This window comes from Protopterus annectens, chromosome 5.part1 (assembly GCF_019279795.1).
Source record: "Protopterus annectens isolate FY-2018-M chromosome 5.part1, PAN1.0, whole genome shotgun sequence".
Taxonomy (NCBI): domain Eukaryota; kingdom Metazoa; phylum Chordata; order Ceratodontiformes; family Protopteridae; genus Protopterus; species Protopterus annectens.
In genome coordinates this window covers 596,072,187-596,100,168 of record NC_056736.1, presented here as the reverse complement: position 1 = coordinate 596,100,168, position 27,982 = coordinate 596,072,187, and the positions used below count along the sequence as shown (strand labels likewise).

At 41.4% G+C, this 27,982-nt stretch overlaps 1 protein-coding gene across 1 annotated transcript in view; it reads left to right on the top strand.

Moving 5' to 3' along the window:
- The window catches only part of LOC122803235 (FHF complex subunit HOOK interacting protein 1B-like), a 538,521-nt gene that overhangs the window by 161,367 nt on the left and 349,172 nt on the right, over nt 1-27,982 (top strand). Inside the window, exon 4 of the mRNA XM_044072834.1 lies at nt 22,589-22,668. Within this exon, the coding sequence (XP_043928769.1) occupies nt 22,589-22,668 (80 nt within the window). The remainder of the gene's footprint in view (nt 1-22,588; nt 22,669-27,982) is intronic.

Sequence of the window (27,982 nt, the reverse complement as noted above, 5' to 3'; positions counted from 1 at the left end):
GTCAGCATAAGTCCTGCATCAAGTAGGATGCATGGCTTGAGAAAAAAGACAGATGTTCATCGTGCATACAGCTGCAGTCATTACAGATGGGTTATCCTGCCGTCAGGCGGGTCCTCGGTCGGACGAATTCCAAAGTCTAGGTCCGGCGTCAGTTGTCGTCACTTCTTCCCTGACGTCAGTGCGGCAGGGGTATAAAAGAGGCAGCCAACGCCATTTTCTTCAGTCTTTCTTGCAGCGATGTCGAAGCAGAAGCAGTTAAAGTGCCGGTCGGCCAGCTCCTGAGATTTCTGAAAGTATTTCAGCCAAAGTCTTCTTTAAAGCTAAGTACCCGTTGAAACTTTTCTTGCCTCAGACCGATGTCAGACAAAGTTAATAATTGCATTTCTTGTGGGAAGCAAATACCGCATAAGGATTTCCACTCTTTCTGTATACCTTGCTTAGGCCCAGACCACAACGTCTCAGCCTGCCGTTTTTGTGCTAGGTTCAACAAGCGCACTATTAAGCGTCGGGCGGAGTTCGCCCTTCATTATTTTGGCAAAAAATGTAATTATATCTTGTCGTCAGATACACCGACACCAGTTTTGAGCAAAAGACGCAAAGATAAGGACCAACATCTGAGGTCCGCACCGAGTACTGAGACCACGCTTAGGCCGTCTACTGGTTCTCCGGTTCTCAGCGAAGCGCCTACACAGCCCCTGAATACCGATGAAACTACATTACCAGTGACTTCAGTACCCGAGGTCGCAGGCTCCTCTGTCTCCATTCCTACTACAGATACCGACGCCACTCTTGGTGGGGAAACTCAAAATTTAGTCAGGCCTGCCATTTCTGAAGGAGTCTTCAGGCCTTCCACCTTCTCTATTAAATCCTTCACTAAATCTAAAGCAGGCATGAAAACTAAAAAACAGGGTCCTCAGACCTCCTCTCAAGGCCCCATGCCTAAAAAGCAAATGCTTAAAATGGCTGAAGATTTGATTACTCTCATCAGGGGTACTCAAACCCCCTCTGACAAAAGACCCAGATTGGAGGAAGACTACCCTTCCTCAGACCAGGCTTCTGTTACCTCAGAACACTCTGAGGACCAGGATTACGCCTTTTCCCCTTTCGAAGACTCTGATGCTGAGGAGTCTATTCCCTCCCCCCCCCCCCCCGAGGACTACTCTTTTGGGGAAACCCTGCATACATTGAGGGAACACTTTCACTGGGAAGGCCAAGATTACTCAGATTCCAAGAAAAGGCTCAGGGAATTTCTACTGCTCCCCCAGCATAGGCCCCTGGCTATCCCTCCTGTTTTAGATATTTTGGATGATGTGTACACAGAAGCCAGCCTTAATCCAGATTCTTTACCTCCAGCCCCTGTTAAATCAAACAGGTGTTACCGGGTTCCTGATTCTCACCAGTTCCTTTATAAAAGCCATACTGCTGACCCAGAAACTATTTCACAGGGTCCCAAGGGAATTAAGGCCTCTACTGCTAAAAACCCTTTACCTTCAGAGAGAGATTCCAGAGCATTAGAATGGTGGGGGAAAAAGGTGTTTACATCTGCCACTTTAACCATGAGGGCATTAAACTGTCAATTCCATATGTTAAAGTACCAACAGTTTTTGTTATCTCAGTTGAAAAGCAAAATGACACAAACAGAACAACCAGATTTGAAAGAGTTGCAGGATTTGTTGCATGGTGCAGAGCAAGTGGGTAAACATACCCTGCAGTGTGGTTTTGATGCTTTAGAGGCCTCATGTAGAGCTGCTGTCACGGGGTCTGTTATACATAGACATGCTTGGCTCAAAGAGCAAACCTTACCAGATCATGTCAAAGCAAAGTTATTAGATGCACCACTTCAAAAAGATGTACTGTTTGGTGTTAAAGCTGAGGAGGTACGAAAGAAAATGGAGGAAAAAGCGAAATCAATGCAAACAGTGAAAGATTTCCTGCAGGTACAACCTCCACGCTTCAGCAGAAACTGGCCTTCAAAAAATTGGTCCTTTCCAGCCACGGACAGACCTCAAAGGAGCAGATATAGACGCCCAAGGGGTAGAGGACAACCTCAAGGATCGTACAGAGCAAGACAATGGCAAGCACCAACCCCAAGAGGTGGAGAAGATAGATCACTGTCATTTAGAAAACAGACACGACTTCCCCCTATACCTGCCAAGCATAGCTTTAACTCATTCACTCCAGAGCAGCTCAGGAAAAGCTGCCTGCTGAATTCCACCATAGGAACAACAGAGCAGCTTGAGCTCATTTTTAGAAAATCCATTTGTAATGCTATACAGAAAACAAATGTTCATAACTCTCTAACTATAAGAGCTACACTAAAAATGTAAACGCAAAAGTTGTTCAGCAGACACTGACCTTTCCAACAGTGTAAATGTTGATAGTGCATATCAAAGTCATTATTAAATATTTGGCAAGGAATGCTGATATTGTGCAAATTTTTTACCTTTTTGGAAAAGCAAAGCACAATATCTTGGTCTATGTACCATGTAGACCCATACAATTTGAATTTAATTTGTTAGTATGAATGTCAGCTTTAAAATGATACCTTAACCATTACTATGTGACGCTCCTTTCATGAGATATTCACAGAAATATGATTAATATATTATTTCTCATAACTGATAAATAAACAAAGCATAATATCTCATCACCTGTAACAGACAGAACTGACATATCAGTGTAGAAGTTGTGCATCTGAATGTCAGCTTCAAAATGATGCATCATTTGTGCGATTACCATGCTCCCTCGCAAAGATATGGGCATAATAATGAGAAGTATTGTAAATGTGTAATTTTCATATTCGTACAAGACTAAACAAACTGATATTTGTACGTGTGTACAGTGCCTAGACACAGTTCTTTTACCATGTTGTAAGGAGTAACACTGTCTTCAAAATGAGGTATTACTTCATACAGTGAGATGCTCCCTTGCAAAGTTATTTACCAAAATATGAAAAAAATCATAATTTCCATAACCGTAAGTCCCAAACAAACTTTGATATCTGCCTATGAGTACAACATACAGGCACCATTCTTTTACCATGTTAGAACTATAAATAATCTTTTCAAAATGAGGTATTACTTAGCACATTCAGATGCTCCCTTGCAAAGTTATTTACCAAAATATGAAAAAAATCATAATTTCCATAACCTAAGTCCCAAACAAACTTTGATATCTGTTCATGTGTATAACATAGAGGCAAAGTTCTTTTACCATGTTGGAGCTATGAAGACTGTCTTCAAAATGAGGTATTACTAAGCACATTCAGATGCTCCCTTGCAAAGTTATTTACCAAAATATGAAAAAAATCATAACTTCCATAACCTAAGTCCGAAAAAAACTTTGATATCTGCCTATGAGTACAACATACAGGCACCATTCATTTACCATGTTAGAACTATAAATAATCTTTTCAAAATGAGGTATTACTTAGCACATTCAGATGCTCCCTTGCAAAAATTATGAAAAAAATCAATTTCCATAACCATAAGTCCAAAACAAACCTGAAGTGAGGGAGACTGAATGGAGAGCAGACCAAGACAACACGTGAAAAGACCAAGACTGACCCAGGAAAGCAGCCCAGTGATATAATGTTCAATTGCAGTAGTTCACAAAAAATATGAAGCATATAACCACAATGGGGACTTTACTGTCTATCAAACAAATTGTAAAAATGACAGAAAGAACATGGTGGGGGTGGTGGCTTGAAATGACTGCACATAGACAAAAACCCAAATATGGCTTGGCATTCATCAATGTGATAACGACTTCTACTTATGTGAATAACAGTGACAGCTGCTGAGAGTTTTACCTGAAAAATGGTAATGAGTCAGTGTTGTACTGTACCTGCACTTATTGTTAATGTGATAATTACCTGCATGTCATTGATGCACAGTTCTGCATGCTCAGACATAGGTGATAATTACTGCACCTAACCTGCTGAGTATGCATTCATTATATTACCTGGTGCAGGTGTGACAGACTCATTACCATTTGTTAGGAGAAGACCAGGAGTAATTCAGTAAAAATAGTATAGCACTTACATATTACTGAGCAATTCCTCCTACCGAAATTTTACACAGTAGTGACAGAGCCAGGAATATTGCCCAAAATATATGGTAGCTCTGTGCTGGTACTAGTCTGCAAGTCATAACACCTACAATCAGCAATAAAATACATCTCACTAAGCCTCGTATCCCACCCAAATATATTTTGACTACATGCTCAATACTGTAATGTTGTAGCATACTGTTGTGTCTGTAAATACACAAATACAAAAAAATCAGAAATATTGCCCTACATACTGAGTTGATAAATGCTAGAACTGCTGTAAAACAGCAATAAAATGTATATAATATTTATATCCTTGAGCCCTTCCTGTCACCTAAACTATACACATCTTGCTGATTATATTAGATTACATTCCCTGTAAGCAATGAATCAAACTTATGAACCAGTAATGACAAAACTATCCATTTCAGAACATTTCAGCCATAAAAGGCCACTCTGACATCTGTCATTATAATTCACCAGTATCCGTCACCAACCACAATCTCTGCAGAAATAAAAAACATTTATTTTATTTATTTATTTTATTTTACATTTGCTGACCGGGCTAGTCTATCTGGATATATGTCCATTTTCAGTAGAGGCCCGTGGAGAAAAGCTCCAATGAGTATTACATGGTTTAAGAAGGTGTTACAAGAGAAGTAATAAAAATATAAAACTAACAGTAAACAACTAGTATGTATATATATATATATATATATATATATATATATATATATATATATATATATACACACACACACACACACACACACATATATATATATATATATATATATATATATGTTTTTTTTTTTTCCAGGAAATTGCAAATTACAATCTTAGAACCAAAAAATACATAAACTACAACCTACGTGATGAGCTTCACAATAATCATTACAATACAAAAAATCAAAACATAAATTTTATAAGAGGAATGCTGAAGTATAATGAGAGGTAAAGAAAAGCTGAAAGGGGTGTAGAGAGAAATAGGGAAGAAGAAAAGTAAAGAAAAAAGGAAAACAGAGTAAGTCTAGTTATTTTTCCAACAGAGTTTGAGAACAGGCAGTCACCTGCAAAGTTATTAGGACGTAGCCATTTTATTGAGGTACTGTGTAGATGGGTCTAAAAAGTGGGGGAGAGGTCTGGGATCAGATATCTGAGGGTTGATTATACCATATTTTACACCAAAGTTGGAGAACAGGCAGTGCCTGTTGAGTTATAGGGCGTAGTAGGGAAAAAGGATCAGCAGCTGCCTCCCACATTCATGTCTGCAAGTAATAACACCTAAACTCAGCAATAAAATACATCTCACCAAGCCTCTTATCCCACCCAAAACCATGAACCAAGTCTCTTATCCCACCCAAAACCATGAACCAAGCCTCTTATCCCACCCAAAACCATGAACCAAGCCTCTTATCCCACCCAAAACCATTAACCAAGCCTCTTATCCCACCCAAAACCATGAACCAAGCCTCTTATCCCACCCAAAACCATGAACCAAGCCTCTTATCCCACCCAAAACCATGAACCAAGCCTCTTATCCCACCCAAAACCATTAACCAAGCCTCTTATCCCACCCAAAACCATGAACCAAGCCTCTTATCACACCCAAAACCATGAACCAAGCCTCTTATCCCACCCAAAACCATGAACCAAGCCTCTTATCCCACCCAAAACCATGAACCAAGCCTCTTATCCCACCCAAAACCATGAACCAAGCCTCTTATCCCACCCAAAACCATTAACCAAGACTCTTATCCCACCCAAAACCATTAACCAAGCCTCTTATCCCACACAAAACCATTAACCAAGCCTCTTATCCCACCCAAAACCATGAACCATGCCTCTTATCCCACCCAAAACCATGAACCAAGCCTCTTATCCCACCCAAAACCATGAACCAAGCCTCTTATCCCACCCAAAACCATTAACCAAGCCTCTTATCCCACCCAAAACCATGAACCAAGCCTCTTATCCCACCCAAAACCATGAACCAAGCCTCTTATCCCACCCAAAACCATTAACCAAGCCTCTTATCCCACCCAAAACCATTAACCAAGCCTCTTATCCCACCCAAAACCATTACATGAACTTGGGATGAATAGGCTGCAGTCAGGTATTTATGATTCTGTGCCACTGATACAGCTGCATGCAGTTACCTTTGACCAGTACTGTGCTGTTAGAATTGTTTTACAGTTACGGTCATCTATCTCTTCAACATTATGTTTATTTGCTTCCACTTGGAAAGGTTTCAGAAATATTCAACTAAAGACATGCCCATGATGCCACACAACCAGAAATCTTAAACCAAACAATTTTTTCACATGGTCTAACAGTTACTTTTCACAGAAGTATGCACACTGTCAAAGTGCAGGGAGACCATCCACATTTCTAAGAGAATTATCCCAGTGAAAAATATTTCAGACTCCAGTGCACTTTTAGAAGTGCCACAATCCTTTTACACATTCCCCAAATACCACCTAGAAGCTCTTCTCCATTTAGCACATTCATCTTTTTTTTCCCCAGTGTTTCCTAACACGTACTGTAGAATAACAGGTGTGTTGTACCTTTAGAATTTCAAGATCTGTGTGTGCATATAAATACCAAGCATGTGTTAGCTTCAATGCCATAATATCAACAATTTAAGGCAAAACCTGTCAGAAGCTGGCACTCTTGCCAACTTCATCCAAAAACGAAGCAGTGATGGTACTCTACTGCCCTTCAGGCTGGAAGCTCATACTTATACACAAATACAAGAGGTAAAAGATCAAAACAGATCATTTCATCCAAAACAGGAAAGAATACTTCTTACTTCAATACTGCCACTTTAAAGTTGCACCAACTGTCTACAATGGCTAACTCACTAAACACTGAGAAAAATGCAAATTAGGTTTATCTATATCCAGTATGTTAGGAGAACGAGGAAAAAAAAAAAGTGTTCACAGTACTCAAAGTGCATTCAGATAGTCATTCAAGCAAAAAAGAAAATCCCTTGGACAGGCGAACCTGCCAAGCCAAACTGAAGAAAACTGGGCAGAGAGAACTGGATAGACAAATACAGTCAATAAAAGTGACTTAGGATTCCCATTTGACACCAGCAAAGAAAAGTGAGCACAGGCAGATTTAATTCTAAGGCCGTAAAACACACACAACCTACAAATATCCATACACTTTTGATTTGATTCACAATACCATAGCTATCAAATTCATATTTAAATACACAATAAAAATCAAAATAGGGCAACACAAAAATTATTTTTGAAGCCCCAAGTTTAAACATGTATGCTTTCCAAGATACTCTAAAAGAAAACACTCTTAGTGACACATTTATAAAAAAAATGCTGTACAGAGTATAAATCAATCTTCAGGCTGAATATGTTAAGAGACATGCACCCTACATGTGTCTGTGTTCATCACAGTCACTATCCCAAACCCACACTAAGGTTACGCAGTAAAGCAAATGCTGTAAAACTTTGTGGCCAAGTTATCTCATAGACTTGCATCACCTCAAGCAGTTAATTTGGTTGGCAGTAACTTTAAACCTATCATTTAACCATGTGCAATTATATCCTTAATATATTAATATTTACTCCTCATAATATGGTTGTTGCTGAATGCATAACTGCATTACAAGTAAATGAAAGCAGCAGCCATTATAACGTAGTTGTGCAGTAAATATTTCTTATTAGACACATCTCTCCTTATCGTTAAACAATGTGTTGAAACCTAAGAGAATGTATATATATGTTGCTCTTGGTAATTTAATAAATGTTAACTCCAGTTACTTATACTGGATATAGACCTGATTATAAATAAAGGCATAAAACGCTAGGTGTTGCAAGCGTGAGGCGGTCTATAGGCATGCCTCGTATCAGCTAATTTCTTGAAGGCTCAAGTGTTATGCAGCCTTAACAGATGTAAAGGTGTAACTCACTACACGCCTCAACCCAACACATATTCATCCGCAAAACCAAATGCCCATATACATAAACAATATAAGAAACTGTAACATTACTAAAATACTACATGTTTACAACCTAATATAAATCGCAACCATAAAAGATAAATCCTATTATAGCATAATGAGAGTCAGTTATAACTAATAAAAATCTATAACACACATGATAAACCCCAAACGAACGCTCGCACCGGCGCTGCTTATTACAGCATAATGAGAGTCAGTTATAACTAATAAAAATCTATAACACGCATGATAAACCCCAAACGAACGCTCGCACCGGCGCTGCTTATTACAGCATAATGGGAGTCAGTTATAACTAATAAAAATCAATTGGCTAGAACCCAGGTGTCCACTAAATAAACGCAGTTGAAGCACTAACAAGCCAAAAGTCCTACAATAACGTAGCAACAGCCTGCAGTCCATTTTTTCTGCCGCGAACATTAACAAGAAAGCAATAAATCACATCACCCTAAACAGACTTGACTTTTAAACTTTTTTTTACAGCTATTACAGGGCTCAATTCTCTACAATGAGCACTTACCTTGATGTACGGAAGATCTCTCTTGCAGTTGTACAGCATTTACCTTTCAAGATTTCCATTCAAAAGACCTACACATTTATGTACAAGACTTCTGTAACAACAAGGCCCTAGGAATGTAACAGGAATTTTGGACAGAGCAACTTTCAGCTTTCATATGTGCTGTTACTGGTGGGGGTGTTAGACAAGTGGTAGCTTGGATTACAAGAATCCAGTTGGCTGCCACCACTTGCTTTATCAAAACCTTTTAAACAGGATTTTCTAAAATATTTTTAATGCGACCTTAATGTAAAAACATGCTGAATAGTAACTATATAAGGTAATTTACACATTCAGTTACCATTTCAGCGTGTTTTACATTAAGTTCAGCTACAAATCTGGATGCCAGTTTCTCACGTTTGTGGAAGGCACTCGGGGGTAACAGCTTCAAATTACTGTCTTCTCATGGCGTGCTCAGATGGCCTACCTCTTGCCAGACAAACAAGGGCAACTGTCTCAATACTTCAGCAAAATGGCAACTTTCACCAGGCTAACTGCAAGGAAAGTCCTGCAGGCTCTGGGATTCATGGCATCTTGCATCCTACTAATCCCATGTGGAAAGCTGCATATGAGGAAACTACAATGGTACCTAAAAAAGTTATGGTCTCAACACAGCCACAGCTTGGAAACCATTATACCACTCATTCCATGCCTTCAAAAGGAATTTATGTGGTGGGCTCAAGCACGCCAAAGAAACACAGGTCTCCCTTTCTGTGTACCTCAAGCAACTCAAATCATCACAACAGACACCTCAGACTACGCCTGGGGAGCACACATGACAGATCAGTGCATTCAGGGAGAATGGTCCCAAAAAGAGAAGCATCTACACATCAACCAAAAGGAGATGCTAGCCGTGCACAATGCTCTTATGACTCTCAAAGACCTACTGCATCCAGGCCAGTTATTGATAAGGACAGACAACACCACAGTCATGTGGTACATAAATAAACAGGGGGGAACTCATTCATACCCCCTGTGCAGGCAAGCCATGATCCTATGGAACACAGCACTGGAATTGCAAATTCAACTACAGGCACAATTCCTGCCAGGGGAAGAAAACACACTGGCAGACAACCTAAGCAGAAATATGACAGATCCACACAAATGGAAGTTGCATCCTCAAGTTTTCTCAAAGATAACTCAGGCATGGGGACAGCCAGACATAGATCTATTTGCTACCCACAGAAATTACCAGTTGAAAAAATTTTGTTCAAGGACCTATCATCCACAGGCCTGGAAAGTAGACGCACTCTCTTTCAATTGGACAACATTGACAGTCTATGCCTTCCCTCCTCTTCCTCTACTGACCAAAGTTCTATTAAAAGCCAGAGCAAGAGAGGCCTCAAATGATTCTGACTGGCCAAGACAACACTGGTATCCGCTCCTAAAGAGCCTGACACACTCCCCTCCATGGATCCTACCTCTAGTCCCTCTTCTGTTGTCCCAGCACAACTACAAAACCCTTCACAGCCAGCTCAAAACCCTAAATCTAGCTGCATGGAGAATACCTTAATTTCACAGCAGACTCTCCTCTCCAAGGAGGTGCAGGATGTCATCTTGGAGGCCAGAAGACCTTCTACTAGAAAAGCCTACTCCGTCAAATGGAAACGATTTTGTTCCTGGAATCAAGAAAAGGGCCAGAATCCTTGGGTAATAAATATACCTCAAATTTTACAGTACCTAGCTGAGATGTTAAACAGTGGCCTTTCCTTCTCCTCCATCAAGATCCACGCTTCAGCCATTTCTGCACAATACAACACAGACCCTCCTTTATTCTCACATCCTCTCTTAAGGCAGTTCCTCAGAGGGGCAAAAAATATAAAGCCCCCAAGGAAACCACCAGTTTCAGCTTGGGACCTCAATTTCGTATTGGAAAAGCTGACCCTGCCCCCCTTTGAGCCAGCTTCTTCAATAGAGCTACAGTACTTGTCATGGAAAACAGCCTTCCTTCTGGCTATCACCTCAGCACGCAGGGTTTCGGAACTACAGGCCCTCATGGCTGTGCAACCATTCATCATTTTCCATCAGGACAAAGTTTCCTTCCGAACCAACCCTACCTTCCTGCCAAAGGTAGTATCCAGTGTAGCTTTGAATCAGACTATCCACTTACCTACCTTTTATCCAAATCTACAGAACAAAGGGGAGAGACTACTACATTCCTTGGACATTCACAGACAACTTTGTTATTATTTGGACAGAACAAAGCCATTCAGGAAATATGAGCAACTCTTTGTGTCCTATGCTACAGGTGCTCAAGGAAAGGCTATTTCCAAAAAGACAATTTCAAAATGGATAGCCCACTGCATACGCTTTTGTTATTCATTTCATGGAAAATCTGTGCCTGCATACATCAGATCCCACTCCACCAGGGCCACAGCTACCTCTGCAGCTTTCCTCAGGGGGGTCCCTACCAAGGACATTTTGGAAGCAGCTACTTGGAGTTCAGTGCACACTTTCTCCAAGCACTACCACCTACCACTATACTCAAAATCTAGAGCGGGCTTTGCCACAGCAGTCTTGCAGGGCATCCTCGCTCCTCCTAGTTCCACTTAGTGCCTACCACCTTTACTTAGCTTTGGGATTCTTCCCATCTGTAATGACCGCAGCTGTATGTACGATGAACATAGTACAGTTTTGTACCTACCATAAATGTAGATGTTCGAGTGCTCATACAGCTGCAGTCCAGGTTACCCCCCCCCCTCCATCCCCTCTTAGGACAGTACTTATGACAAACACCTTTATCATACAACCTATTTGGGGTATTCTTTTATGGTGTATTTGCTTACAACTACTGTTTTTTGATTTATCTATATTGCATGTTTGCATAACATTATGTTTTGCCTTCCTTCTGGGGGCACCTGACATCTGGGGCAAGAAAAACTGAAGAAAATGGCGTCGGCTGCCTCTTTTATACCCCTACCGCACTGACGTCAGGGAAGAAGTAACGACAACCGACGCCGGACCTAGAATTTGGAATTCGGCCGACCGAGGACCTGCCTGACGGCAGGATAACCCATCTGTAATGACTGCAGCTGTATGAGCACTCGAACATCTACATTTATGGTAGGTACAAAACTGTACTTTTGTCTGTTCTGCATCTATAAACAAATAGCTACGTGTAACTAATCAAGCCCTATACATTGAGACTGATAATTGTATTGTCTTTAGCCACTAGACATCTAACCATTCATTATAAAATGCTGCCAAAAGCTACTTTATTAGAGCTTGGTTCATTTCATTTTCTGTTTCAGCAGTCTGTCTGTTACAGGCATTTGTGCCACTACCCCTTAGATGTGATTTGTTACTTTAAACAAGCGTTGTTTGAACAATAGTTTCAGGAGTTGGGCTGCTTCACTGCTTCAGCACTTTGGCTTTTGAGTCCTAATCTTTAGGCTTTCTTCCATTGAAGGCCTGCTAGGGCTGTCTTTTTTTCTTGCCACACAATCTGTATGGTTTGGTTTGAATTGTGCTCCTGCTATAACATGACGTCTGTGAGCTCACCCTAACCTTAGTACAATGAGTGCTTGTATGGCTTAATTTAGATTTTTAACTGTTGTGAAGAGGTCACCATCTTCCCAGAATGACAGTAATAATGCTATCACTGGAGGCGAGTGAGCATGTGAATCAACACTGCTTGTTGCAGAGGTAGGCTTATAATGGGTTTAGGCCCTATCCCCTTGTGTGCTGATGCCGTGTTTTTAGGTTTGGTCAGGAGTAATCTTGCCAATATCCCATTCTGAGGTTGTATATGGCTATGCCATCAAGACCATCCATCTTCTGTTCCCTGATGTCCACTGGAGCTATAAAGAACATTCCCCTACTCCTTCATGTAATCCCTCATTAGTCCACCCTGGAGAAAGGTGAGCTGTCAAAATATCAGCTCTGCTTTCTTCTTTCCTGCACCAGCTCCAGTCTGCTGCTCTGGCATCTACTGATCTCTGGTCATCTTGGGTTGCACGTGGAGCTTCTTCATAGGTTTAGCTTCATAGGTAGGTACTAGGCTATCGGCTCAAGGGCCTGTGTAAGCCTAGCCAACAAGGTTCCCTGGCTTACGCCACCCAAGAAAGTTATTTTCCTGTGCCACTGTCGAGCAGAGACACAGAAGTGATCCCCGGGGTGTATTTCCTATTTCCCATTCACTCATCAAGATTTTTCTTGGAGTGTGCTAATGAAGAACTTTGCTTGACATTGATGGGTAGCCTGTTCCAGAATATGGGAAGTCTCTGGGATAGGAATTTATCCCTCCAGCATGTCCTGTTTATTGTGGTGACAAGGTTCAGGTCCCTAGAGCGTGTAGCTCGGAGGGATTGGGATTTCTTTAGGTGTAGCATATCCAACAGCTCTGGGTTTGACACAGCTTTATATGTTAGGCAGAGATCACCTCGGAGTAGGCGATATGCTATGGAGTAAAGCTGGAGTTTTTTGAGACGGTCAGTGTAGGGCATTTGTTTGAGTCCAGTAATCCTTTTTGTGAGGTACTTCTGTGGCCTTTCCAGCTGCTGCAAATGTCTTGTGAGGTACATTCCAAAAGGGGCGTTGTACTCTATAATGAGTCTAATGAGTGTCAAGTGGAGGGGAACGATGACCTCTTTTTTTTCCTGGATGAGAACCCTTTATGACGAGGTGTGCCATGTAGAAGAACTTCCTGACTACTGTGGTGATGTGACTATCAAAGGAGAGACTACTGTCCACCTGGGTCCCAAGGTCTCTTATCACGCATTCGGTGTTAAGTAGATTGCTGCCTATGTGGTAGTTCACGGGTACAGAGTTTTTACCAAAGGGGATGACACTGTACTTTTTGGCATTGAGCTTGAGGCCATGGCTCTGACACCAGGCATCTGTCTCAGAGAGGCCCCTTCTGTAGGATGTTCACATCATTTGGGGACTTGACTATGGCTCCTAGTTTGCAGTCATCTTCGAACTTCGTTAGACAGAGGCCTTCTGTGTTAACCTGTACTTCACAGAAGTAGATACCAAACAGGAGCGGTCCCAGGACGGAACCCTGTGGTACTCCACTTGTCACTGGTTTGAGGTCAGATTTGGAGTCTGCAACTTTTACAGTGTGGGTTCTGTCAGTGTGCCAGTTGGCAACCCATCTTGTGACGTAGGGATTTATGCCTAGTTTATTGTGTTTAGCTATAATTCCAGAATGGGGGATGGTGTTGAAAGCCTTGGCGAGGTCAAGATAGGCTGTGTGAACCACCTTACCCTCATCTACGGCTTTGGTGACTGCCTCAAAGAAGTTGATCAGGTTCAGGAGGCATGATCTGCCTTTCACAAACCCAAACTGGGTGGGATCCAGAGTTTGGAGGTTAACAATGTCTTTGTTTATGAGTTCCATGATGATACATTCCATGGCCTTGCAGACCAGGCTCGTCAGGCTAATAGGTCTATAGTTCTCGAGATCAGTAGTGGCTCCCCCTTTGTGGAGTGGGATAACTGTTGCTGTGCGCCATTCAGTGGGCATAAAGCCTGATGTGAGGCTATTATTGAACATGGTGCTTAAGTGAGGAGCCAGTTCATTCTGAAGTTCGTGTAAAATGCAGCCTGGGATGTTGTCCGGTCCCATGGATGCTATGTTTTTGGCTTTAGAGAGTGCAGCTTTCACGTGCATAGTTGTGATTACAGGGACTCTGCATTCTTCCTGTATAGATATGGGCCCTTTAGGGTGTGAGTGGGGGGTAAAGTTAACACTGAACCTATCTGCCAGGATGTTGGCAATATCAGTTGGTTCTGTAATTTTCGTGCCTTTGTGCTGTAACTCAGAGCAGATCTGGGTGTTGCCATTGAGATTTTTGACATAGCTATAGAATGCTTTGTGGCTGTCCTTGGAATTAGTGGCGATTTTATTTTCGTAGCTAGCTTTGGAGGATCTTATAAGGGATCTCAGCTTCTTACTGAGGCTGACCAGGGAGCTCCTCCACTCATGGGATTTTACTCTCTTTTGCAACAGTTTCTTCCTTCTGTTGTACAGTTTGTTTATGGCAGGGGACTACCAGAATGGCTTCCTTTTTTTGGAGGATAGCGTCTTGGTTCTGTTTGAGATAGCACGATCCATGCACTCATGTAAGTACTTGTAGAGTGCATTTGTGTAGGATTCAGCAGTTGTAACTGTATTGTCCATCTGCATGGGTGTCATGAAGTTCACTACTTCTGTCTTAAGAAGCATGAAGTTGGCTTTGGAGAAATATTTTACTGTGGTTTCCTTAATGGGGGGTGGGATGTGGATATCAAGGGTGATTAGCTTATGGTCGGATCGGACCAACGAGGAGTTGACTTAAGGTGTGGAACACCGGTCACTCATGTTGGTAATGACTAGGTCTAGTATATTGTTGCCCCTGGTGGGGGTGTGGATAAGTTGCTCTAGGGAATTGGAGTTTATGAATTCTAGAAAGCGTTGCGCTAAGGAGTTGGTATATGAGTAGTTTTCACAGTTAATGGTGGGGTAGTTGAAGTCGCCCATTATTAGAGTGTTTGGTTGAACCCTAATATTGTCCAGTACATCAAGAAAAGAGGAGTAGGAATCCTGGGGCATGGTGGGGGATCTGTAGCAAGCTACAATTTGGATTGCAGTTTTGCCAAGAGTTAGTTGCACTTGGATAACCTCGGATGCATTATGCTGAGCAACTAGCCTGGAGGTGTGGATATCTTTAATGAATATGGACACACCCCCACCTTTGGTGTTTCGGTCCAGGTTACATGGCCAAAAAGTGTGGTATGAGTTACAGCCTGGTAGTGCAAGGGTGCTCTCTGGAGCCTTGAACCAGGTCTCAGTCACTGCACAGATATCGATGTTCTCCATTTTAAGGAGTGCCTCGAGTGAGTGCGTTTTGAAATTTAGACTTCTAGCATTGAGTAGCATTACCCTCAGTTTTTGCTTGCTTGTTCCTGTTATGGTGGTGAATTTGTTACTTGAACCTTGCCTAAAAAAGGCACTATAGGGGCAGCAAGAGCCTTAGCCAGTATCCGGAATCCCAGGGGCGACAGGTGCAGGCCATCTGTGGAAAAGCATCGTGGTCTGTTGACCATGTCACCCCAAGCAGACAGATACTGGATCCCCTTAGAATGACACCAGAAACTTAGCCAATTGTTGAAGTCAATCATTTTGTCCTTGTACTGCGGTATCATTTTGGGCTATGGCCCAATGCTACTCAGGGCTAGGGTCATACCTGCCTGGGCTACAAGATCGGAGCGCTCTTCCATGTCTTGTTTCATGTAGTCCAAGGAGGTACGTCTCGGGTCATTCAAACCAACATGGACAATGACAGAGTCATATTTATACTTGTGGAGTGACCGGGTTATGTGGCGGATCCTGGCACCCAACAGGCAGCTTGACAGTAACCTTCTCCTTGTTTAGCCTGGTGAGTGGGACATCAGCGTGCCTGACTATAGAGTCACCTATGACTAGTGTGTTGGGTATATTGTTTTGCCTTATTGGCTGTGTTTGAGTGGCACACTGAGTCTGTAGGCTGTGTGTCATTTGGGTCGTGTTGGGGGATGGAGGTTGCTTGTGTTTCTGCTTTGGAAGTCTCTGTTGCTTAGGCAGATTATTATTGAAAGCCTCCGCGAATGTTTGAGTTTCTATGTGTGGATTTTGGTGGTGTAGACGTAGAGAGACTATGTGATGAGTGTGGTGTGATGCAAATGTTTACCTTCTCCTCATGACTCTCGCTCTCGCTCTCTCTCTCTCTCTGTCTCTCTCGCTCTCAGCTGAGTTGTCCCAAAGTGGTATAATATTTGCTGTGGGGCTTTTCTTCCCAGACTTCCACAGTAAATGGGTTCCGTCCAGTTGGATTTTCCTGATTATCACCAACAAATGAAATTAGTACTGTTTTGCATTCCTCTCAGAAGTTACCCACTGTGTAGGGCCTTCACTATCATATGCCACGGATATTTATCACATCATATGATTTTTAAGAAGACCTTCTGCAGTAGGTCCTTACAAGCCCTCCTTTTATCCCATTGTTTGGGCATCCTTTCCATTCAGTGGTATATCATTAGATGAATTTTCTTGGATGTCAGTTATAGAACGTTTCTTTTATTTTATTTTTCTTCAGTCCTTCTGGGTCATACTTGATAGTGCTGGTGCTAGGTGCACCCTCATAGCCAGGCATGTGATGTCACTGCATGTGCCAATAGGAGGCACCTGCTCCTTGAATGCAGGAAATGGACATTTTCAGTTCTGTGCCCAGCTTAGGATACCAGAAGAAGGAATCCCAAAAGTTACCCTCCACAGAGGGTCTTTCAGTTTAGTATAGTGGTTACATATCCTTTATCTTTGTGTTGTTAAAGGAAACTCAAATACTCTTATGATGAATGACTAGATATAGAAGTTATTGTACGAGTTCATCACCTTGGTCTTCTTTATTTTACAAACAAATGGTCACATCCCTGAGTAAAAACAGTAGATTGTCAATGGGCTAACAAATCTTGATACTTCCTGTCCCATGAAGAGGAGGAAGTTTACGGCTGTGTTATTGCATGGGGGGTGCTTTTACTTGTATTACTAGGACAGGTGAAGTCTGAATTATTTTTAGCTACCATCTCTGCTCTTTCTCAGCACATTACTACTGACTAAGTGAAAATAGATATTCAAGCAATTTGGCATTTGTCAGTAGTGTTTAGGGATCACCCGTGTAGTAATTAATCTGCTGGGAAACCATGGATCCAGTCATTGCTATTTATGTGCAGACACGCGCCCATGCACACACATATATAATATAATATAATATGTAATATAATATATAATGGATATAAATGCCAGGTTTTTGTGATATAAAAAATGAGACTACAATAAATAATTACAAAACTTTTCCTACCGTTAATGTGACCTATAACCTGTACAATTCAGTTGAAAAACAAACATCTGTTAGGGGAAAAAATATTAAAACTAAAATAAGTACAATAAGCTGGTTGCATAAGTGTGCACACCGTTAAACTAATACTTTGTTGAAGCACCTTTTGATTTAATTACACTATTCATTCTTCTTAAGTAGGAGTCTGTCAGCATGGCGCATCTTGACTTGGTAATGTTAGCCCACTCTTCCTTGCAAAAGTGCTCCAAATTTGTCAGATTGCAAGGGCATCTCTTGTGCACAGCCCTCTTCAGGTCACCCACAGATTTTCTGTTGGATTTAAGTCTAGGCTCTGGAAATTGTTTTGTACCCTTCTGACTGATATCTTTCAACAATGAGATCCCTTTGATGCTTTGTAAGCTGTCTGCAAACAGTGGCTTTTGCTGTAACAGGCAGCTGAGTAAATGTCAGGAAAATTTACTAGGACAACTGAACTTTATTTGCAGTTAATCAAAGTCTCTAATTGATGGCAGGTGTGTACCCAAGAAGATTGAACGTTGTAATTAAATCAAAAGGCACTTCAGCAAAGTATTAGTTCAAGGGTGTGCACACTTGTGCAACCAGCTTATTGCATGTTTTTTATTTTTTATATTTTTCCTCTAACATATTTGTTTTTCAGTTGAATTGTATAGGTTATGGGTCACATTAAAGGTGGGAAAAGTTGCATTATTTTTATATCATAAAATCCTGGCATTTTAACAGGGGTGTGTACACTTTTTACATCCACTGTGTGTGTAGATATATATATATATATATATATATATATATATATGTGTGTGTGTATGTATGTATATATATATATATATAGGGTCTATATTATATCCTCGAACGCTTAAAAAAGCGAACGCTAATTGATCATAGGATCATAGGATAGTACTAAGCTAACTGCCCTTGCGAGCCATTTTAAGCCTAGCCATTTATCCCTTGTGAGACTCAAACCCTGCATTTTGTGTTTGTGAGGCAAATACCTTAACCATTAGGCCACCCTCCCAACCCAACTTATTTTCTTATTTTCTAACTTATTTTCGCGAAACTGCAAAATATCGAAGCAGCAGAAACTTGAATTTTTTCCCAGGGAAAGAATTTGGTTGTCCGTTTCTGTTGCTTCTGTATTTTGTGAAAGTTACCGTGTGGATGTGAGTGTTATGGTGATTTAGGTGAGTTAGGGTTAGGGCTCAGGTTAGGTGTGTGTGCGATTGAGTGGACATGAGGGTTAGGGCGGATTTAAGTGAGTTAGGGTTAGGGGCGGGCAAGGTGTGTGCGATAGTGATGGACCTTAGGGTTAGGGTTAAGGTAAGTGGGTAGTTAGTGGTGCGTGCATAGTTTAGTGTAGGGTTAGGTATCAGATTTTAAGTGTATGTGTGGATTTCTGTTTGTTTGGTGTGCTTGTGTTGTGTGTAAGCTTTCGCTTAAATTAGGTCGATCAATCAGCATTCGCTGATATAATACAGACCATATATATATATATATATATATATATATATATATATATATATATATATAGGTCGACATTTTGCAATGTCGAAATTCATATCGCCGAGACCATATGATCAACATTTGAAATGTCAGCCATACAAGTAGAACATTATCATCATCTTCTTTCGGCTGTTCCCATTATGGGTTGCCACAGCGGATCATTTGCTTCCATTTCTTCCTGTCCTCTGCATCTTGCTGTGACACACCAACCACCTGCATGTCCTCTCTCACCAGATCCATAAACCTTATCTTAGGCCTTCCTTTTTTCCTGTTACCTGGTAGCTTCATCCTTAGCATCTTCTTCCCAATATACTCAGCATCCCTCCTCAGCACATGTCCAAACCAACGTAATCTTGCCTGTCTGGCTTTTTCTCCAAACCTTCCAACCTGGGCTGACCCTCTAATATACTTATTCCTAATCCTGTCTACCCTCGTCACACCCAGTGCAAATCTTAACATCTTTAACTCTGCCACATCCAGCTCAAACTCCTGCCTTTTTGTCAGTGCCACTGTCTCCAACCCATATAACATAGCTGGTCTCACTACCCTCTTCATGACCTTCCCTTTCACTCTTACTGGTACTCGTCTGTCACAAATCACTCCTGACACTCTTCTCCACCCACTCCATCCTGCCTGTGCTCTCTTCTTCACCTCTCTTCCATGCTCACCATTACTCTGAACTATTGATCCCAAGTATTTAAACTCATCCACCTTTGCATCCTCACCATTCCTCTATCCTCTCTCTCATTCACACACATATATTCTGTCTTAGTCCTGCTGACCTTCATTCCTCTTCTCTGTAGAGCATATCTCCATCTCTCATGGGTCTCCTCCACCTGTTCCCTACTCTCACTACAGATCACAATGTCATCTGCAAACATCATAGTCCACGGGGACTCCTGTCTGATCTCGTCTGTCAACCTGTCCATCACCATTGCAGGCTCAGAGCTGATCCTTGATGTAATCCCACCTCCACCTTCTCCCACAGCAGACCTCACCGCTGTCACACTACCCTTACATATCCTGTACCCACTCTTACATACTTCTCTGACTTCCTCATACAATACCACAACTCCTCTTTAGGCACCCTGTCATATGCTTTCTCTAAGTCTACAAAACACAATACAACTCCTTCTGACCTTCTCTGTACTTCTCCATCAACACTCTCAGAGCAAACATCATGAAACCATACTGCTGATCACTAATCATCACGTCCCTTCTTAACCTAGCTTCCACTACTCTTTCCCATAACTTCATGCTGTGACTGATCAATTTAATCCCTCTGTAGTTACTACAGCTCTGCACATCACCCTTATTTTTAAAAATCGGTACCAAAACACGTTTTCTCCATTCCTCAGGCATCCTCTCATTTTCCAAGATTTCATTAAACAATCTGGTTAAAAACTCCACTGCCATTTCACCTAAATACCTCCATGATTCCACAGGTATGTCATCTGGACCAACAGCCTTTTCATTCTTCATCCTCTTCATAGCTAATCCTTACTAATCCATTGTACTTCACGATTCACTATCCCCACATCATCCATCTCCTCAACACACTCTCCTCACTTGTGAGTATGTTTCCCTCATTATCCTTTATCACCTTTACCTGCTGCACATCTTTACTAGCTCTGTCCCTCTGCCTAGCCAATCGGTACAGGTCCTTTTCTCCCTTCTTAGTGTCCAACCTTTCATACAACTCTTCATATGCCTTATCCTTAGCTTTTCGCTCTCTCTTTGCCATGCACCTCATCTCCTTATACTCCTGTCTACTTTCTTCATCTCTCTGACAATCCCACTTCTTCTTTGCCAACCTCTTTCTCTGTATACTCTCTTGTACTACCTCATTCCACCACCATGTCTCCTTGTTGACCTTCCTCTGTCCAGATGTCATACCAAGCACCTTTCTAGCCATCTCCCTTACTAGCTCTGCTGTAGTTACCCAGCTATTTGATAAGTCTTTACTGCCACCCAGTGCCTGTCTTAACGCATCCTTGAACTCCACCTCGCAATTACCCTTTTTCAATTTCCACCATTTGATCCTTGGTGCTGCCCTCACACTCCTGCTCCTCTTCATGATCATCAACATCATCCTACAAATCACCATCCTATGCTGCCTAACTACACTTTACAGTCTCCAATCTCCTTCAAACTGGCATAATCCACCTGTGTACATCTTCCTCCACTCTTGTATGTCACCCTATGCTCCTCCCTCTTGTTAAAATACGTATTCACCACAGCCATGTCTATCCTTTTCACAAAATCCACTACCATCTGGACCTTCTGCATTCCTTTGTTTAATATCATACCTACCCATCACTTCCCCATCCCCTCGGTTCCCTTCACCAACATGCCCACTGAAATTTGCTCCAGTCACCAACAAAAACAAACTTACCTTAACGCTGCTAGCAGGGAGGCTTCAAAAAATTTTTATACACACACACACAAAACCTGCAAGAAAGACCTAGCCATGCTACAGTTTTCACTCTACAGTACCTTAAACCTCCTGTATTGGAGGCCTGCGGAATATATACAAATGACCTTAATAGAAATGTTTTGCTACAAGAGGTTTAAGGTATTACACAGTGAAGACTCTAGCTTGGCTGGGTCATATTTATAGATTTTACTAAATCGTTTCTCTGTGTGACCTTTTTACCCTTTTGCTTTCACTATGACATTAGTCATCACGGATCAGTTTTATAGGATCCTGTCTACAGTCACCTTTCATCTGTATAATTCAGAGATCTGTTGTCTGCCAGTGACGATAAACTTGTGACAAGTGAACTGATGGACTGCGGAGTGTGTTGTGTCCCTACACCATACTTCTGCAGTGCTGTCACAATGTAGCCAGTGACTGCCTGTCGTTTTGCCAGTTCTGAAGTTGGCTTATCCATTCTAAACACACTGTTCTCCTCTGTAGTGAAAGCGTAATATTCAAAGGTAACCCACTCATACAGCAAATTGATGCATTCAGCAGGAAAAGTAGACTTCAATATGGCACTTCAACCATTAATGGGCCAGATAACCACTGCACTGTGCTTTCACAGAAAATTTGGTAATGTGTATACTTTTGTTTCATCTTTTTTCAGAGCTTATGCAGGATTCAGACTCAGTCTGTAGAACATTTACAGATGAGTTATGAAAGGACCGCTCAACCGTACTTCATGCATAGCCGGCCTTAGGCCGCTCTAGTAGGGGTGCTTTTCCAGTATTTATTTGGTGCAGGTAGACTAGGATGGGGGCACCAGGTGGTGGGCGCCGTGGAGCCCTTTTGGCTAGGGCACCAGTTCACGTAAGGCCGCTCCTGACTTCATGGGTGCACATATGCTTTACTAAATATTACATCATGTTGAATGCGAGAAATGAGCATTCTAATTCTGTAGTCAAAGGCTGATGACCAAGATGGTAACACAGCAGATGTGCTACCAGAGAGGACATTCAACTTAGGTGGGCTGTTTCATCACTGCTGTGGTCATCTGTGAGAGTTTCAACTGCTCTTGTTTATGAAAGGAAAGAGTGGGGCCTTTACATCTTCTGACCCCACTGTGCATTTCCCACTTTTCTGCAGTGTCGTGTCATAGGCTATGTCTTAATGTACAGCAGTGCTTGTGATACTTGAATGTCTCACTTGTTCCCTAACAGATGTTTTTTTTTTCTCTTTTTCTTTAGCTGTGTATGGTCTCGCTCAGTCTTTTCAGGACCCTCATGAATTTAAACTGTGAAGATGTAATGCTGCAGTTAGTTCTCAGGTAGGTAACCATTGTAATGCCCTAGTGGCACTCCTGCTAAATCCTGTGCTCTTCTGTTGCAGTTGAGTACCTCCTGTAACCTGTCCAATAATCACTAAGCTTTGATCCTCCCCATTTCCTTGTTTTTATAAATTATCGGTTTACGGCAGAATGGATTAGTTTATGTGATAGCTTTGTGGGTACCTCAAACTGATGTAAAAAGTAACCTGCATTTAGTTCTGTGATTTCATATAGATGGCATGTTTTCTTTTCCCATGATGTCACAAAGACTTTTAGTGAAGATAGATGCTGACTGTTTGATGTAGAGGGATGGAACTTTGTGTTTCCTAAAGCAGTGGTTTGATTGGCATCCTTGTAAGAGAGAGCTGGAGAGTGATGGTAAGTAAACAGCCAAGGCCGGCTTACCCATTCTGGGAGATAGTCTTTGACCCCTGCATTGTAAGTGTCGCCAGATAGAGAAGGTCGGTATTGTGTGTCACTGCACAAGGACTCATGGATATGAGACTGGCTGAACAGTATATGTACATATTAACAACACATTTGTAGAAAGCAAAACTTTGTTTAGCTTAAGAAGTTTTAATGGTTGGTAGAGTTCATGGAAGGACTGTTATAACTAACTATTAATCTCATTTTATCATTACAAGTTAGTCTTGCTGTATCAACTGCTTTATCCAGATAGTTGTTCACTAACATTAAATTTGAGATAATTGATTTCTGAACAAATAAACACCACACCTAATGAAGTTTTTCTCAATCATTTAAACTTGTGACCTGAAAAAGTATTGTCTTTAGAGCTCCAGACTTCTGCAGTGTCCACTATTTGTTGAGGGTTAAACTCTTGGAGTTTGCCTGGCTTGAATTGTCATCATGAAAGACCATTGGATTTGTAACTGTGATACGGCCAGTTAGTTGTTACAACTTTTAGGTTCATCTTTCAGAAAGCCCCACTAATAGATCAAAGTCTTCACAGAGCTTTTGGGATGGACCCAAAACCTGTCTGTTTTTGCCCAGGATGGTTGAGAGTGCTTCTCTCCCATCCAGGAACTTAGTAACTTCATCAAGCAAATCTACTGCATCAGGTTGAGGGTGGTGATGTTCCATGGATTCATGTCCTTGCTTCTTGAGTACCTAGATGTCATTTGCCATACCATTTTCTTGAGTCAATACAAAATGTTGCTGTGGTTCACACTGGCTGAGCACCATTTACCTTCATTGTGCGGCCATTTGGTATGTCTTCTCTACACAGCTTGTTTACCAAAGTACTAGTCATTGTGACAGAGACCTTGGTGCAGAAGGAACTTTATTCTTTCCCGTACCTTAATTTGCTCAAGATGTCTGTAGAGAGGTTTTGTGGGATCATCCTTAGTTTGGGAGCTCCGAAGGTTGCAGCCCCTAGGAGTCTCCAGAAACCAGACATTTTTTTCTTATTCCATTTCGTAGGCTTATCTTTGTTGCTGAAGTGGGCACTCTCATGTTTGTCATTTCTGGAGGCACAGAAGGCCAAGGGGTGGGTCTCATCCTTAGTATCCTGGCTGAGAATGCTGTGAAGAGTTCAGTATATGAGCATTCTCTGTCTTCTGGAATTAATGGTATCTAGTCTTTATTGTGCCTGCCACATACCCGAGGATACAGGTGCTGTAGTATGCTGAGTTACCACTGGCTGCAGAGTTACCACTCACTTATATATCTGTTTCTCATGTCAAACTCCTGCTTGTAGGTGCTGGAGTTGTGGACAGTTATAAAAAGTAGCATTCTGTGTCTTTCCTTCCTGCAGCCAAGTCAGACAAGGACTAGTACAGGTGAGATGGTGTGGCCAGCTCATCTTCTCAGTGTATGATGAAGATTGGTTCCCTCTATAGAAGTGACTGTAAACCAGTTAGAGCTAAGATCAGTCCTCCTGCCCATCTGTTTCCTTCCACTCTATTTTATTATCATATGAAAGACTTGGTAGTCAAAGCAAATCAGGAAAAGCTGTCATAGTGTGCCACAACTGCAGAGAGATATATGTCTGTCATTGGCCCATAACAAAGGGCATCACTGGTTGAGCCATGACAATCCGGGAAGGCATGCAGTATGCTGTGATATTCTGAATTGCTTCTCCAGTCCTTTCTTGGAATTGAAGATTTGGAAGTCTTGTCTGGTCAGAGTCTTTCCAGGGTAAGGTATTGTAGCAGTTGAGTTGCTTGCTACTTGAAAAAACTCATTTCTCTTTCATGGGAGGGTGGCTTAATGGTTAAGGTGTTTGCCTTGCAAGCACAAGGTGCAGAGTTTGAATCTCACAAGGGATAATTGGCTAGGCTTAAAATGGCTCACAAGGGCAGTTAGCTTAGTACTAACCTAAGAACTTCAGTAAATGACTGCTTCATGCTGCCAGGCAAGGGGGAATTAGTCAGTGTCTTCTCCCTTTCTTGATGAGACAATTCCTCTGTTGCTTCTACTGTGGTTCTCTGCCACATCACAGGCTTGAAGGAGAAGAAAAATACTACATTATCCTCATTGCTTGTTGGTAGCAGAAAAAAAGTGTGGGTTCAGGATATCAGATCCTTGGAAATGCAGTAGAATAACCTCCTTTGCAAACAAAAGCAGTATCCTCCACCCACATACAAGGCAACAAAAAGTTCTACCTCCATCTCAGATCATTATTCCTGGGGCTTAGAATGAACCTGCTCCACTTTCATTTCAAATCATTGTTCCTGGCTTAGTTCCAACCAGATCTACCTCCATCTAGTACCATTGCCCCCCAGGGCTTAGATCCAACCAGCTCCCCCTACATCTTGCTTCATTGTTCCTGGGGCTTGGATCTAACCAGGTCATTGTTCTGGGGCTTAGATCCAACCAGTTCCACCTCAGTCTCAGATCATTATTCCTGTGTCTTAGATCCAACCAGCTCCATTTCCATCTTGGATCATTGTTCCTGACTTAGATCCAACAGCTCCACTTTGATGTCACATCATTGTTGCTGGAGCTTAGATCCAGCGAGCTTCACCTCCATCACGTATCATTATTCCTGGCGTTATATCCAACCAGCTCCACCTCAAATCTTTGTTCTTGGAGCTTAGATCCAACCAACTCTACCTCCATCTCACATCATTGTTCCTGGGGCTTGGATCCAAACAGCTCCTCCTCCTCCATCTCACATCATTGTTCCTGGGGCGTAGATCAGACCAGCTCCACCTCCATCTTTGATCATTGTTCTTGGGGCTTAGATCCAATCACCTCCACCTCTGTCTCGGATCATTGCTCATGGCTTAGATCTGACAAGCACCAGCTCAGTAAGTAATAAAAAGAACGATCCAGGCTCCTCCAGGTTCACACTCTTTTATTGTAAAACTGACAATTAAGTGCTTTCGTCTCTTAACACCAGAGAATTCATCAGAATAATTAAACAACCATCTGAAAGCACTTTAGACATCTCTGTTAACCAATCCACACAGTAGATGTCACAAAATTACATCTTTCCACAAATGTGAAACTCCACCCTCTCTTTGTTAAGAGGCAATACAGTATGACAATATAAAAACATACAGACGTTTATCTTTACAAAAAAAAAAAAAAAACTTTTTGTATATTTCTATACATTTAAAATATATATTTACATGATGTATCAATCCAAAGACAAAAGTATTAAAGTTTAGTTGCTCTTTCATGTAACATAGGAATAATAAATATAGTGTTGTTTATCCCCGGGGGGGATCATAGCTGCCAGTCTAATCTGCCACTCATTTTCTTTGACAAATTTTTCCAATCACCCCCCTGAGGTTGAGGCTTGACATGTTCCACAATACCAAACACAATTTTTTAAAATTTAAACAGGTTTGGGAATGCTTTAACAATGCATTATTCTGTTTTTTATTTTTTGTATCGTTTCTGTGTTCATATATTCTATTTTTTAGGGAACACTCGGTTTTACCAATATAAAATGTAGTACACGTAGAGCAGGTAGCTAAATAATAGACCACTGTACTAGTGGCACAATTTCCCTTCTGAAATTGTATTTCACTTTTCATTCTGTTACACAATGTTATACAAACTTCCTAATTTATACGTGGACATTGTTGACAGGCACCACATGGTCTTGTTCCATAATCAGAAATTAATGTTGAATCTATTTTATGCTCCAGCAGTCTTTTAAAGTTTGCTCCTGTCTTATGGACAAATCTCGGACTTTCCCTCACCTTTTCTAACACCTCCTTATTCACCCTAAATATATTCCAATTTTTCTGAAGGATTTTTTTGATATTACTAGTCAAATGATTATACTAAAGTACACATGCCCTTTTGTATAATTCTTTAGTGACAAGAGATGTGCTACCACTTTTTTCTAAACCCACACCAAACAAGGGTTAAAATGTAGCACCTCATTTCTCATATACTTCTCTTGTTATTCCTAACAACCAGTTTTTGGGGTAACCTCTCTCTCCTGGAACATCTCACTAAGTTTTTCCAGCTCTTCACATACATCTTCTCTATGTGATGTCTACTTAACCATTAGACAGCAGTGCATTTGATGGCAAACTAATCTGTCACAATACCTGGTTAACAAAAGTGGAATCCTTCAAGGATCCTTACTTTGGTCCTTTACGTTTCAGTATTTTCATTAATAATCTTCATACTGCCTCCCTTCAAATCACACTTATTCAATACACAGACTATTACTACCGCCCTTCAAATCACACTTATTCAGTACACTGACGATTACTACCGCCCTTCAAATCACACTTATCCAATACACTGACGATTACTACCTCCCTTCAAATCGCACTCATTCAATACACAGACGATTACTACCGCCCTTCAAATCACACTTATTCAATACACTGACGATTACTACCGCCCTTCAAATCGCACTCATTCAATACACAGACGATTACTACCTTTCTTCAAATCACACTTATTCAGTACACTGATGATTACTACCGCCCTTCAAATCGCACTCATTCAATACACAGACGATTACTACCTCCCTTCAAATCGCACTCATTCAATACACTGACGATTACTACCGCCCTTCAAATCGCACTCATTCAATACACAGACGATTACTACCTCCCTTCAAATCACACTTATTCAATACACTGACGATTACTACCGCCCTTCAAATCGCACTCATTCAATACACAGACGATTACTACCTCCCTTCAAATCGCACTCATTCAATACACTGACGATTCCACAATTATCTCCACCTCCAGTAACCTTCAACAGCTCCTAAAAATGAGACAAGATCCTTCACCTCTATTGAGACCTGCCTAAAGAATGCACAATTACTACTAAATCCCATGAAGACCAAACTGTTATTGTTTACACCAAAACG